The 16,244-nt window shown below is 36.3% G+C and overlaps 1 protein-coding gene and 1 long non-coding RNA gene across 2 annotated transcripts; one reads left to right on the top strand and one right to left on the bottom strand.

Annotated features, from left to right (window-relative positions):
- Nucleotides 1–2: 2 nt before the first annotated feature.
- Nucleotides 3–7,941, bottom strand: LOC6038051. Its single transcript, XM_038261699.1, is given in 4 exon segments — nucleotides 3–1,265; nucleotides 6,513–6,712; nucleotides 6,715–7,742; nucleotides 7,810–7,941. Coding segments are annotated over 4 exon segments (2,454 nt in total). The 5' UTR covers nucleotides 7,824–7,941; the 3' UTR covers nucleotides 3–53.
- LOC119769412 lies at nucleotides 2,053–2,691 on the top strand. The gene is made up of 2 exons (XR_005278330.1): nucleotides 2,053–2,388; nucleotides 2,449–2,691. It is a non-coding gene; the product is annotated as an uncharacterized LOC119769412 (long non-coding RNA).
- Nucleotides 7,942–16,244: the final 8,303 nt, after the last annotated feature.

Genomic DNA, 16,244 nt, shown 5'->3' with positions numbered 1-16,244 from the left:
GCTATTTGTTTTTAATCAACTTTATTGGTTCCCCTCAACGTACAGCTTTCAATCTAAAACCAATCGGCACTTTCCCGACTGTCGGAATCGCTGTAGCTGCGCTTCTCCTCCTTCACCGCCGATGCCGTCCCCCCGTCGCCATCCACATCGACGAACCGCCTTGGTCCGTCGTGTCTGTGCTCGAACCGGTCCGCATCAAAGACCCTCCCGTCTGCCCGGTTCTGGTACAGCGTGGCCCGACACCGCGCGGACTGGAAGCAGCGCCAAACGCGCCACCCGTACTTGTGGTTGTAAAAGTGACAATAGCGGGAACCTTTATACTTGAGCACTTCGCTGCCGTCGCCGTTCAGGTCCATCTTGAAGTCGGTCGTTCCGTCGTCTTCCAGCATCACTTGGTGGCGTTCTTTTTCCGGCTTCACCGGACCATGGTTGTGCTGTTCCGGGTTCACCCGCACGGAACTAAAGTCCGCATTTGCCGTTAACGTACCCATGCAGCCGTTTGAGTTCTCAACGCAGCGATAGTAAATCGTCTGGTTGTCCCGCCGGGACTGCCGTTTGTACTCGTAGTTTTGGTACCACTTGAAGATGGACGCGTGCCGCTCGACAACCTTCGTCTGAATCACGTAATCAAAGTCCTCCAGCGGTCTCGCCTTGTCCGGCAGCAGGTGAGTGTGCTCGTTGACGCTAGTAAACTTGACCAGCATCCCACCGGGTGTCAAATACACATAAGCTCCACAATGCTCCTCCAAACACCGACAGGCCTTCGTTCCGTCCACTTTGGTGTTCATCACCGTGTACCGCAACCCCTCAAACAGGATAAAGTCCGTCCCCAGCGCATTCCTTCCAATGTCGTACTCAAACGACTCCACCGGCAACGTGCCCTTTCTTCCCTCGACGATCGTCAGCCCTTCCTCCAGCTTGTACTCCCCAACTCCGTGGCTGTGGGCAAACTTAACCTGCTGCCGGTTCGCCACCACCAAATCACCGTCCGCCACGTAAATCAACGTGGGACAGTTATGCTGCTTGCGCAAATAGCAGTGCCACAGCAGACACTTGCCGTCAATCTTCCTGCCGCTGTACACGTAATAGTGGCCCTCGTAGTGAATCACCTGCTGCGTTTTGCGGTACGAAATGTCGAACGATTCCTCCGGCGAAATGGTGCTGCCGCTATACAGCCGGATCTTTTGGCCCGATTCCGGCGGTGGGTAGAAGACGATCGCGCGGCACGTCGTCACGATGCAGCCAAATACGCGCGTTCCGTCGGCCTGAAAGTTTCAATAACATTTTAGTAAAGCTTTTCCGGTCCAATACATTTCGAAAATATTAACATCTCTTTTCAATCTAGGCATCAATGATAATCGGGGGGATGGCAACCCTATTCCGACCAAAGCAAACTGACGACAGTCGACATTAGCACGGTTGTCAAATGAGAGCCCACAACAAAAGCACTAGCTGTCAAATGGTAGCCCATAACAAATCATTGTTTGGGTTTTTGATTTTCAAATTTCCCGCAATTCAAACGATAAATACCTGAAAAAACCGGTGAATTGTGTTGCTGATGCCAAATTCTATCATATCCTTATAGATTCCTTCCCAATATTGGCTGAAATTTTTTTTGGTCTCAATTTTGTCATATTCGGAATCCTCGGTCAATTTCACGTAAGTTAGAAGTATTGGAGTTGTAATTTTGATTTAAAAAATAATTAAATAAAACATTTTTGAAAAAAGAAATAGATCTTATTTACCCTATGATCAATACGTCAAATGCTGTATCAAGTAGGCGAAAACTTGTTTACCCCTAATCCGACAAAATTCTAAATAATATTTTAATTAATTCTAAATGGCATTTTTTCCAATCAAATTCAAAATTCCAACACCTCAATCTAATGTAAAATTTTCTGAGGATTCCGAATATGTCAAAATTGAGACCAAAAAGTGCCGCTATGGAGGCCTACAGAGTAAAAACTAACGTTGTAAAATGTTTGTTCTAGAAAAATCGTAAAACTATGAGAAAAACTGCGATTGGCCAAAAAGTTAATACCGTACCCAAGTAACCATCCAGCACGAATAAAAATCATTAATCAGTTGCTTAACAGCATCTACCAGCTAATTAGTCAGTAATCAGCTAAGATAAAAACAAATCTGCACTAAATCAACTGCTCTAGTAAAAGCCGAAATAATGCTGATTACCAGCGTTCACTAGCAACACTGTCCTGATTTTTTTTTCGAAAATTGGCAACGCTGCTACCATCGCAGCGAGAGTGAAAGAGAGCGAGCGAGGACAAAACAAAACTTTCGCTCACTCCAAGAGAAAACAAATTAAAGTCATGGCGGTTGAAATCAGATTGAAAAAAATGCAACTGGAGTGTGTTTTTATATTCTGTTTTTGTAAGTATTCCACATAACTACGAGTTTTTAACACATAGTCAATATATTTTTATGTTTCAGGAAGCATAAAATCATGTTTATGGTGTTCAACGTGGGAGCTTTGTTAAGAAAATAATGGTCGTTTTGAGGACCTCCAGCATCGGGCTTTGGCAGGTACAAATTTACAACAAATGGATATTCCGGAACGGATCAAGTGATTGGACGCCAGGACGCCGCGGACATTGCAGGCTGGTTTTCCCCCTCAATTTGTGTGTGGTGTTGAAATAAGATCAATTAATAAATGTATTTGAGCATTATTTTTGTTTTCATGTGTTTTTTCTCTTAAATATAATGATAGACGTATCCGATAACTTCGAGCGGACGAAATTCACCGAAAGGTTACATTTAGACTTTATCTCATACGCAACAGAACTAGGAGATGTTCAATCACTTGAACGAAACATTTCCCAATTAGGCGTGAAGACAAAGGCTCAGGAACCACAACAAATCATCGTCGACAACCACTTCAACATCTGGCATCGCATCCTGAACTCCGCAAATTCAATCAAAAATCAACTTCCCAACCAATCAGCTGAGTCGGTAACGAAGTGTGTAAACAAACTGAAAATAGAACTGAGAGAGGGAGAGTGAGCAACATTTTTGCTTCTCCCATGTTTTTGACGTTTTGTGCAGGGTTGGATCAACAACAGTCGAGGCCAGCTGGAAATCAGAAATATAAAGTCCAAACCCGGTTGCTTATCAGCTGTAAAAGCGCATTTAGTGCAGATGTTAAAACAACTTAGCTGTAACCAACAGCTGGTAATGCGCTTGCAGTGCTGCAATCTGACTTGTTTTAGTGCTATTTGGTTACTTGGGTAGGCTTATAGTCCATGAAATTCCCTAACTTTTGACCTATGGGAGTATGGGTGTTGGAGGCTGTTGCCAAAAGTTATTAAGGTTTAAAAAAAATCAATTTTTAACAGTAATTTGCAAAAGCTATGAGAAAAAGTCAACCCAATCCTGGATGTCTATAGCACATTTTGAAGGGCATCAAAAGACCTTTCGAATGCATCTAAGAGAGTTGGAATTGATGAAGTTTTACGGAAATGGGAGTAAATTTAAGAATTTTCATGTGTTTTGGACCTCAAACTTCAATGCCCGTTTTACCCCACTTCCCTTTGTCGTAGAGGGCTCATATTTGGCATGAGTTCATCTCATGCATAGACAAACAAACGCTGAAAGTTTCATCCAAATCGGAGCAACTCGATACGACCTCTAGAACAAACCGAGCAGAATCTACAAATACTGCCTCTTAAACTTTTTGAATTTATCGTTTTTTTTATTTGTTATTTTTGATTGTGAATTTGAAATTTTAAGATTTTTTAATTTTTCAAAAAACTTTTCAATTGGGTACTAAAGCCCTATGTCAATTTGTATGTACAACGATAAAAAACACGATTGAAAACCATTTCTGATCACTTTTTTTCATTTTAATGCAAAATTTTTTTTTGGCAAGACAACATTTTTTCGATGGATCAACTATGGTCCCCTTGGAACGAGCTGTCAAGTAGGAGCTTTTCTGTCAAGAAGGACCGCGAGGTTAATTTTTCAAAATTGATTGAAAAATCCATTTTAAACTCTTTGTAGTCGTACAAAGGGTCATTGTACTCAGAAAAATAAGCTTTATCGCTGTAAACAATAATATCAGCAATCTAAGCTTCATTTTAGAACCCAATTATATAATTCCTAAATTTGTAAGCTTCTTAAATTCTTAAATTTTTAAATTCTAAATTCTTGAATTTTTAAATTCTTAAATTCTTCAATTCTTAAATTCTTCAATTCTCAAATTCTTCAATTCTAAAATTTTAAAATTCTAAAATTCTAAAATTCTAACATTCTAAAATACTTAAATTCTTAAATACTTAAATTCTTAAATTCTTAAAATTCTAAAATTCTAAAATTCTAAAATTCTAAAATTCTAAAATTCTAAAATTCAAAAATTCAAAAATTCAAAAATTCAAAAATTCAAAAATTCAAAAATTCTTAAATTCTTAAATTCTTAAATTCTTAAATTCTAAAATTCTAAAATTCTAAAATTCTAAAATTCTAAAATTCTAAAATTCTTAAATTCTTAAATTCTTAATTTCTTAATTTCTTGATTTCTTGATTTCTTAAATTCTTAAATTCTTAAATTCTTAAATTCTTAAATTCTTAAATTCTTAAATTCTTAAATTCTTAAATTCTTAAATTCTTAAATTCTTAAATTCTTAAATTATTAAATTTCTTATTTCGTAAAGCCTTAAATTTTTAAATTAAAAAAATGAAATTATTAAATTTTTAAATTGTAGAACTCTCAAAATCATTAATTTTGAATTTCTTAATTTCGTAAAATTCTGAAATTTTTAAATTCGTAAAATTCTTTAATTCCTAATTTCTTAAAGCCTTAAATTATTTTATTTTGAAAATTTAAAATTCTGGAATTCTCAAAATCTTTAATTTTAAAATTCTTAAACTATTAAATTCTTAAATTATAAAATTCTTAAATTATGAAATTCTTTAATTTTTAAATTCTCAATTTCCTAATTTCTTAAAGCCTTAAAATTTTTAATTTTAAAATTATAAAATTTTGAAAATTTGAAATTCTTAAATTTTTTAATTCTTGAATTTTTAAAATCTTTAATTTTAAGTTCTTAAATTCGTAAAATTCAAAAATTCGTAAAATTCTTATATTCTTAAATTCCTGCCTTAGGTCAGATGACGCCTAGCACTCTTCTTGTCATTTAAGGACAGAATGGCCCATGGGCCACCCTTGGTTTTGGGTTTAAGAATGGATTTAGTCCAACTGTAAGGAAATGGTCTTATAAACCACACAAATGTTGTTTATTTCGAGGCTCTTAAATAAGCTTTCTCAAAAGTTACATTGTTTGAAAAAGTTTGTTCAATGTTTAGAATGTTACCAGGAGCTATTAAGCTATTATTATAGCCTATTACGAAGGTAATCAAACAACAACGGAAACTAAAATCAATTTAGAGGCTTGGTGGTGAAAGTGTTAAATTAAGATCCACTTGGGGGCAGAATGGACCACCCTTTTCCTGCCTAATAAAAACAATCAAAAGTTATGAAATTTTGGTTAAATTGATTATGTCGCTCCTGGTAGGTTCACAAATCACGATTAATGCAACATAAGTTGAATTTTTAGTTGTGTTGATGCTTATTTATAAAAATAGTGTCTTATTTCAACATATTTAAACTATTTTCAAAAATGTTTGGTTTGGAGCAATTCCAGCTCAAATCAGATTCAGCCATTTTTGTGTATATGGAGCCAACTGTACTCGAAAATAACATTTGAGAAGGGCGTAAGTTATTTAAATATTTTTGTATTTTGCAAATTAAGAATTACTGTATCTCGAAGCCGTTGCATCGTATCAAAAAGTGGTCAAAGACAAACTTGTAGGAAATTGGACGGGCTTTCTGAAAAAATACACTGAAACAAAAATACACGCCACCTCTATGAGATTTTTTGATTTTTAAGTTTAAAAGTTAAATTTTTGGGTGATGTCACGATTTTTTTTCTTTCAATTTTTTTGAGGAAATAGTCTAAAATGTTACAAAAAGACTGACGAAAAATGCAGGATGGTATGTCTCTCCTAAAAAAAAAACAAAAATCAATTACTAAAACTGTTTTTTTTAAAGTGGTCTAAACGTTAAAATTTTTAAAAACCAATAGTGGGAATCGATTTCTCGGCCAATTTTACATAAAAGTGTCCATATTGACCATTGTCCTATGTTCAATCCTTGGGAAAATACAGCGGTTTTAAAAATAAAAATGTCGAAAAAATAGGGTTTTTGATGGTTTTTTGGCAATTTCTATATGACAGACTTGGTTTTTCAGTCTCGTAAATATTTTTACCGGAAAGCTCGTCCAATTTCCCATAAGCTTGTCTTTGTCCCCAAATACGATAACACTGACCATTAAAATTTCTGCGCAGGTCAATTTTTGTAGGTAGGTTAGTGTTTAATGAATGAAATTAGAACTGGTTATTGAAACCCATGCGCAAGAGAGGTGGGTGGTTGCAAATCTCTAAAAAATGTGGAAATGGATTGATCCTAAACTACAAAGCTACGAAAAAATGAGAAAGCTCACCTTCTCCACCAACTGATGGTGCTTGTGATCTCCGTACAGCAGGATCTCCTCTCCGGAAGGCAGCTTCTCCAAGCTGTAGCAGTGTCGGCGACGGCCCGCTTGCAGCACTTCCCGCTCGGGAAGATCCTCACTGTACAGGCGTTGCTCTTCCTCGGCAATACTTCCAATCTTCACCGCCACCAGCTTCTCATAGTTCTCTCCGGGTGGTTGTGTTTCATGAATCTGTTCTTCCAGAAGATGCTTCCCTTGATCACACTCCGAGTGTAAATCTGAGCGCTGCAATCATGCTCGATGCACTGCCAACCGTAATGAACTTCATCCGCACTGCGGCTGCGATAGTGGCGGAACTTGAAGTACCGAAAACCGCGGAACGATATGTTGACGGTGCCGTGACCGGCGTTGTACACCTGGAAGTCTGTGGCACTGTGGACGGTCAACGAACCGCGGTGCTCTAACGAATCGTCCTGATCTTTTTTTGTCTTACGTCGCTTCCCGGAAGTGGATCTGTTCAGCGCAGTCCCTGTAGGGTTGCTTCGTCTACGGTTCGGAGGTGACGGCTTAAAGCTCGCATCGGAATCGACAGCATCTTCTTCGAACTCGGGCTCCGACTCTGAAGGGATCACTTTAGTCGCCTTGCGACCCTTGTTAATCTTAACTGTTAATGGCGTTGCCACAATCATGGTTTTCTCTTCCTCCGATTCATCTTTTTCTTGTTTCGCCGCTTTGCGACCTTTCGTGCGCTTTTTCGGCGGCGATGCTCCCGAGGAAAACCTGGCCGGACGGACTGACCGTCGCTGTGGTCGCTTGCTGGTGTCCTGCTCACTTCCAGATTCACTTTCGATTGCTGCCAAAAACGGATCAACATCATCCTCACTTTCTTGCTTCTCCAGCTTCGGCTGATTCAACTCTATCAGCAGCTCAATGTCCTCCTTTTGAGGAGCCTTCGTTTTTCCGCCGCGGGCCTCAACCAGCAGCAGGTTGTACTCGACGGTTTGCAGTTGCCACTTGCTGAACTCATCCAGCAGTGCGACGCAGCGCGAACAAACGCAACAGTCCGGTTCCTCTGCGGGGTTCAACTTCACCAGGGCCAAGCTGGTGATCTGTCGAAACAGCTCACTGTTCGGGTCATCCCCGTAAGGGAACACGCTGCGCAGCTTGAACGCCTTCACGAAGCAAAGCCGGCAGAAGTTGTCCTCCTGATTGCCGGCGGCGTACTTGGCAATGTTTTCTCTGGAATGGCGGGAGGAACGACGCTAGTTTTAGTACGAGACATTTGGTTTTAATTTACGATACTTACTTCACCGAATTCATTGCGTTTACGTGGAGAACTTGTAATTTTACATCCACTTGATGCCAGATAAACAACGCAAACAAAATTTTTATTTGCTGGTTTTGTTTTGACAGTTCGCGATGCAATATAGTACACGTTGATATCGAACAAGTTAGAGAAGAAAAATATTTTTAAAAATTTTGCACACAAAGCTAAAACCAGTTTGCAAAAGTGTAAATATTACACGTACATATACACGCAAAACGGACATTAGGTATAAATTCCTAATTTTTAGGTATAATCGAACCTGACTGCAATAAGTTATTTTATTACTAATCGGCTATTAGTAATAAAATTACTAATAGCGTTTTAGTACGAGAATTCCTATATTTTAGGTATAATTGTAGAACCAATATACCTTAATTTTAGGTATTTTCTGGAAAAGTGAGGGGACCAAAATTACTTATATTTAGGTATAATCCAAGATGGCGGACCATGGTTATTCCTTATTTCTAGGTATAAATACCTAAATTTGAGGTATTTTCTGGAAAAGTGAGAGATCCAAAATTACTGATATTCAGGTATAATCCAAGATGGCGGACCATTATTATTCCTAATTTTTAGGAATAAATACCTAAATTTGAGGTATTTTCAGAAAAAGTGAGGGATCCAAAATTACTAATATTAAGGTATAATCCAAGATGGCGGACCATGATTATTCCTTATTTCTAGGTATATATACCTAAATTTGAGTTATTTTCTGGAAAAGTGAGGGATCCAAAATTACTGATATTTAGGTATAATCCAAGATGGCGGACCATGATTATTCCTTATTTCTAGGTATAAATACCTAAATTTGAGGTATTTTCTGGAAAAGTGCGAGATCCAAAATTACTGATATTCAGGTATAATCCAAGATGGCGGACCATTATTATTCCTAATTTTTAGGAATAAATACCTAAATTTGAGGTATTTTCAGAAAAAATTAGGGATCCAAAATTACTGATATTCAGGTATAATCAAAGATGGCGGACCATGATTATTCCAAATTTTTAGGTATAAAAATCTAAATTTGAGGTATTTTCTGGAAAAGTGAGGGATCCAAAATTACTGATAATCAGGTATAATCAAAGATGGCGGACCATTTATTCCTTATTTCTAGGCATAAATACCTAAATTTGAGGTATTTTCTATAAACGTGAGGGATCGAAAATTACTTATACTTAAGAATAATCAAAGATCAAATTAGGTATTATCCAAGAGATATGCAGGCAGAAGAAAACAATGGTTTATATGATATTAATATTTTTATTTATATCAAACACAACTATTTCATAAATGTTCTCACCTAAAAATGAATATTAAAATTTAAATTTTATTTTATTTTTTCAATGCATCTATATTTTTAATATAAAATTTATCTTTTTATAAATATTTTGGTTTTTTCATGTTTTAATTTTTTAATAGTTAAATATTTCAGTATTTTAATATTTCAATAGTTAAATATTTAAATATTTTAATATTTTAATATTTTAATATTTTAATATTTTAATATTTTAATATTTTAATATTTTAATATTTTAATATTTTAATATTTTAATATTTTAATATTTTAATATTTTAATATTTTAATATTTTAATATTTTAATATTTTAATATTTTAATATTTTAATATTTTAATATTTTAATATTTTAATATTTTAATATTTTAATATTTTAATATTTTAATATTTTAATATTTTAATATTTTTATATTTTAATATTTTAATATTTTTATATTTTAATATTTTAATATTTTAATATTTTAATATTTTAATATTTTAATATTTTAATATTTTAATATTTTAATATTTTAATATTTTAATATTTTAATATTTTAATATTTTAATATTTTAATATTTTAATATTTTAATATTTTAATATTTTAATATTTTAATATTTTAATATTTTAATATTTTAATATTTCAATATTTCAATATTTTAATATTTTAATATTTTAATATTTTAATATTTTAATATTTTAATATTTTAATATTTTAATATTTTAATATTTTAATATTTCAATATTTCAATATTTTAAGATTTTAATATTTTGATATTTCAATATTTTAATTTTTAAATTAGGTATTTTCCAAGAGTTATGCAGGCAGAAGAAAAACAAAATTTTAAATGATATTAATATTTTTATTTACATAAAACACAACTTTTGCATAAATGTACGTACCTAAAATAAATATTTAATGATTTGAATATATTAACATTATAATTTTGTATAATATTATATAATATATCTTTAATATTCCAATATTTATTTATTTTAAATATCTTTTATTATTTTAATATTTTAATATTTTTACAACTTCAACATTTTAATCTTTAAATATTTGGAATTGTAGAATATAAGATTTTTTGGAGTTTTAAAATGTTTGGAATTAGAGATTTTTAAAATTTTCTCTCTCTCCCCTCTCTTTCTATTTTATCGCTCTTCCTGTTCCCTGCTATCTCTCTCTTCCCTTCCTCTCAATTCAACTTTTTCTCTTTCTCTCCTACCCTCTCTCCCTTTCTTTCTCTCCCATATTTTCTCACCTCTCTCTTTCCCACCTTCTCTCTACCTCTCCTACTCTCTCGCCTTCTCCTACTATCTCTCTCCCTCTCCTACTATCTCTCCCTCTCCTACTATCTCTCCCTCTCCTACTATCTCTCCATCTCCTACTCTCTCTCCAACTATATCTCTTATCTCTCTCTTTCTTCATCTTTGCCCCTCTCACTCCCACTTTCTCTCTCTCTTACTTTCTATCTCTCTCTTCCTCTACCCTCACCCTATCTCTTTCCCACATTTTCTTTCGCTCTTCCCCTCCAGCTTTCTCTCACAAACTCCCCCTTTCTCTCCCTTTTCTACTTTCTCTCTCCCTTTCCCATTTTCGCTCTTCTCTCCCACTTTTCTCTCCCTCTTCTCTCTCCCTTTCCTCTTCTCTCCCCCACCCATTCACTTTCAGTCTCTCTCTACACACGAGCACACACGAGCACACACGAACACACACGAGCACACACGAACACACACGAGCACACACGAACACACACACACACACACACACACACACACACACACACACACACACACACACACACACACACACACACACACACACACACACACACACACACACACACACACACACACACACACACACACACACACACACACACACACACACACACACACACACACACACACACACACACACACACACACACACACACACACACACACACACACACACACACACACACACACACACACACACACACACACACACACACACACACACACACACACACACACACACACACACACACACACACACACACACACACACACACACACACACACACACACGAACACTTTCACAAACGCATACATCCAACGTCCAACCAAATCACAAAAAGATAAAAATTGGTTCGTCAAACTCAAACTCGATACAACTTTTCATCCACACAATCGCCACGGTCGCACAATCTCCACGGTTGGGGTCCGTTTATACTTCCCGTTTCCAGCTCTTCCGCAAATATCCGTCCCGAGATCCGTCCTCCAGAGCACGAGAGGGAAGAGGCGGCTTTTTTAATTCCGCTGGGAGTTGAAAGTTCCGTCCTCCTCCTCCTCCTCCTCTTTCACAAGCACGCGAGCCACACTTCCTCTAATAAGGATGCTCCGGGTTCCGTTCTCCGTGCAGAACCGGAGAGCCACTTTTCTTCCTGCACAAAACTTACCTTGCCAAAGTTCCTAAGTTTTCAGCAGCACTGCGGAACACCAACTCACAGCCACGAAATTATTTTGTTTTGACTTGTCAAAACGTGAATCGCAATTTTAGAACTAAAAAAAATACTAAAATTTAGGAATTTTTAAGAAGTACTTCAGTGTTCTAAAAAAATCCTAAATTTTAGGAAGAAAAAAATACTAATTTTTAGGTATAATTTGACAAGCTAGAACATAAGTTCAAAAAATACTAAAAATTAGGAATTTATACCTAATGTCCGTTTTGCGTGTACGAAAAAAAAATAATCTCAAAATCAAAATGTAAACAGAGCAAAAGGATGCAGGAATAAGTCCTCTGAGGCGTCTGAGGACAGCACTCAGCAGTCAAAAAACAGTGAAGATGAGTGCCACCGGGACATAAAAGACCTCATCTTTGTTCTCAAAGGTTGAAGAAATGCTGCCCCCTGAATGAAGAGGAATTGCAGAGTATTTACCATCGATGAAATTTTGCATTTCGTTTGCGTTTTTGCCTTCCTCACCTTACTTAGGAAAGACTATAGAATCACTCGAAAAATGAACTTCTTAATTCGACCTCGTAGACCTACCTTCACGTATACCTATCGACTCAGAATCAAATTCTGAGCAAATGTCTGAGCGTGTGTATGTCTGTAAGTCCGTGCACCGAAAAAAATGCACTCGATTATCTCCGGACTGGCTGAACCGATTTGGACCGTTCTGGTCTCATTCGATCCGTCTTAGGGTCCCACAAGACCTATATTAACTATTATGAAGTTTTGTTAAGTATTTCAAAAGTTATGCTAAAAAAACGATTCTGGCTAAAGTTTGAAATATTGTAAAAGGGTGGTTTTGTAAGAAAACCCGTCTGATCAAGCCCAACAAGCCCAAAAGATTGAAGATCTGATGACCCTATCAAAAGTTATGAGCACCTAAGTGTCATTTGTACACATCTCAGAGGGCGGATCTCAAATATTTTGATGAAAAAGTTGTTCGGATCTATCCGGAGATCTGGCTCCCGGGATTTTGTTGATTTGAAACTCCCGGGAAAAATGAACAGATATATTTTTTTACTGCCTTAAGGCTTAAAAAACTTTAAAGTGATATAAATATTGAAAGTGAACAATTTGCATGAAACAGCCCCGTAGGTGTTGTTCTACTATTACGTCCAATGATTTTTGGGATTCTAGACCCCATACTCCATGTAGATATGTTGTAAGAAGTAAAATTTAGATAAAATTTGTAGGTTTGACATTCTTACTACAGAAACAAATATGTACATCATTGTGAGGAAGGCACCAACCACCATCAGTGGATTAAGTAACGTTTTTTTTTAAATATAAAGCACCATTGGAGGGACTTAGAAGGAGGCGCATAGTGGCCCATGTAAATTTCCATAATTTATTATGGGCCAAAGTTTTTTTAGAAAGTTTCTAGGACCAATTAGAGCTGTTCGCTACTCCCACATATTGCATACAATTTTTGCTTGAATGCAACAGCAACGAACCGCCCTAATTATCCATACACAGTTTGGAGAAAAACCATTCTGCCCTGTCTAAATGTTTTTGAAAAATTCAAAGTGCTCGCGTTTCTGAGGACCCTAAACTTTATGTTTTCCCTCGAGTTGAGCATGCGTAGTCATTTTTGTCAATTTTTGTAGGTCAGTGTAATCATCCAAAAAACTGTTTTGTTTTTAGCAATTTTAGATTAAATTTTCAAAAGGTCCTATCTGCATAGGAAAACCATGACTCGTAGGTTATTTTGAAAATGTAATCTAGAATTAAAGTTTTTATTTTATACCAGGCGTTTTTTACAAATCACATATTTCAGAAAGAAGCGCAATGCTCACTGGTAAAATATTTTGAATCCTTCTTGATTAAGAAGGAATCAGGTAAGAGCGCAAGATTTTATTTTTTAAAGTCGCACATTAAATTCAAGTTGAAAATTATGTTGACTTTGAATAGTGCTTGTTTTGTGTAGATAAAGATCAATTTCAAGTGTTTTCATGAGCAAAACACTTGAAAAGCTTGAGCCAAAACAAAAAAAGCAAAGCAATCCATTTTAACGAGCCCCGGATCTTTTGTGGCCTCTGTTGCAAGTTTCTGCTCATTTCTAGGCGTCCGAAGGTTATGTGTGGTGAGTCACCCAAAACCTCTTTTACGCAAATGGACCGACGTTTTACTTCCCCATCCGATAGAAGCCAAGAGGATAAGGCGGGAATCGAACCCGCGCACCATAGCAACTTACCCAAGTAACATTTTAGGCTTTATCAAAGCTGTCACAACCGCTATAAAACCTATCAGCCAAAACCAGCATTAAAACCCCTTAGTCGAAACAAAGTCAGGAGTTATGGAAAAATGACATTTCATACGTCTTCAAACGTCTTATGCCAAATAGGTTTTATTTTGGCAAAAATAAGTCTTCGTCTTGCCAAATGAAATTATGGAGATGGTTTTCAAAAATGGCGATGATGAATAATAGATATTAGAGCTAATCCAAATAATTTGAAAGCTTATTTCTCACAATTGATGGCTCAAATTCAGCTGCGGTTGAAATTTTATTGATAAATGTAGGGGAGATAGAGCCAAAAAATTCAACTCGCTTCATCAAAAATCAATATTTTGTAATCATAGTGTTTAATGTTAAAAAATATTTTTTTGCAATTCTTTGAAAAAAATGTTCAAAATATTTTTAAACATCTATCGCTATATTAATCATACCAGAAATTCAGGATAAATGTGTGTTTATATCAATTTTAAACCACATTTTTCAGTTTTCTATTTTTTCAATCAAGATGGCGGTCAATCATATTCAATCAGAGCACGCGTTTAGCGCCATATTTATGCACTGCTATTTGGCCGCGATAAATGCTCTTTTAGGAGCTTATGGTTTTAAGTTAGCATTTTACATGCCTAATGGCACTTGACAGCTACAACACCCTAGGTTTTAACAAAGCATGCGATAAAAACGTTTGGCATGGCATTGCCATCTGGTTTTCAAGCCTCTATTAAAACATTCATAAAACCTTATTGAAAGCCAGTCGGCTTTTATTTCCACTCGGTTTTATGTCCGAGGCATAAAACCCTGTTAGAACCTATTAATTAGTTCTTGCTTGCTGATTGCGGTGAATGCCCAAATAAAACTATTAAGCAATCAAGATGCTACAATAAAACCTCAATAAAACTTCGTGGTGGCTAGTTGGTTTAAAAATGTTACTTGGGTAGGGATCGGCAGCCGAAGCCGCTAACCACACGGAGAAAAAAGAGTTCCCAAAATCGTGAACAACACAGCAAAAAATCCGATAGTAAAATCGCATGCAAAAGCATGCACATCACCTTCGTCAAAATAAACACTTAATATTATTGTCGCCGCGGCACTAAACCGAATTGAGCAGGTTTAACTCTCGCGACGATTTTCTGTCGCGAAATATCTGTCAAGCATGTTTAGGTGATTTTGAATCAGTGTGTTTGCTTTTTTTGTTTTGACGGCTTCGGATGTTGAGAAAAATGTGGCTGATTTTTTTCTGATTTGCCGAGGAAATGGAACGCTTTAGATTAAATTATTGTTTGAAATCTTGGTTTTAAGTTCTCCTACCACTAGAACTGTTTCAATTGGGGTAATTTTTGAAGTTCAGTCGGTTTTCAGCTTCAGAAAAAGACGCAGCATGGAAAAAGTCTTGGTTAAGTTGCTGATTGTGGATGAATTCCGTCTGAATAAAACAAAAACAAGTGGCCATCATTGTCGAGGGTCTCAATCCGGTCCGTTGTGTCCTACCACCGGGAGAGTTTTGCTGATGCGGGTTGTTGCGGGTGCCGATTGAGTAAGCTCTTGAATCTAAATGGGAAGACCTAGCCATCAATTTGAAAATCAAAAGCGCCGTAATTGTCTTCTCCAAGTTAGACCTCATAAAATGGTCCATCTGGTTGATCGAATCCACGCCCACAGAACGCTTTCCGGTAGATTTTCGTGATCGATTCCGTGTAAGTCGCGGCGCGAGTCTTTTCGCAGCTCAACTGGCGACATTTCAGTTTGGTGCCGCGGCGAAATTTTGTTTTGGTTTTGCGTGTGACATTTGAGATACACTCAGAAAAGATCAACAGAAAATTGCTTCGCGAGATGAAAAGCACTCGCGCTGTTATTTCGATTTATTTCAAAAACCACAATAAACACTGCATGTAAAATATTTGCAAACTCAAAAAAAAGTTGCATCCGACGGGATTCAAACCCAGCATCAACAGTAAGGACTGGCGCTTTAGCCCACTCGGCCATCAGACCGATGAAAAACTGTAAGGATAAACGCATATATCAGCTTGATATTTTGGTCAAGTAGGTTTCCCATACTGATGGGCTACATATTTCAGGGCGTAAAATTACATAAAAATGCCTAAAATAATGCAATATTTATTTTACACCCAGCACTTTTACACGCAGCTGGATTACTACTTTTTTAGCTGTGAAGCGTTCATGAAAATGGGAACCTCGAACAAAGTGTTCAAATCCCATGGTACGATTTTGAAAAACGTACCATGAAATTTGAACACTTTGTTCGTGGTTCCCATTTTCATGAACGCTTGTTCACGATTTTGGGAACTCTTTTTTCTCCGTGCACCACGCCACGAGGCCCTCCACTGGCCATTTTAATGACCAGTATATCAAAACCATGAATTTTGATATCCATATTGCCAAAAATGGT

Source organism: Culex quinquefasciatus, chromosome 1 (genome assembly GCF_015732765.1).
Source record: "Culex quinquefasciatus strain JHB chromosome 1, VPISU_Cqui_1.0_pri_paternal, whole genome shotgun sequence".
Classification (NCBI taxonomy): domain Eukaryota; kingdom Metazoa; phylum Arthropoda; class Insecta; order Diptera; family Culicidae; genus Culex; species Culex quinquefasciatus.
This window is presented reverse-complemented; position numbering and strand designations above follow the sequence as displayed.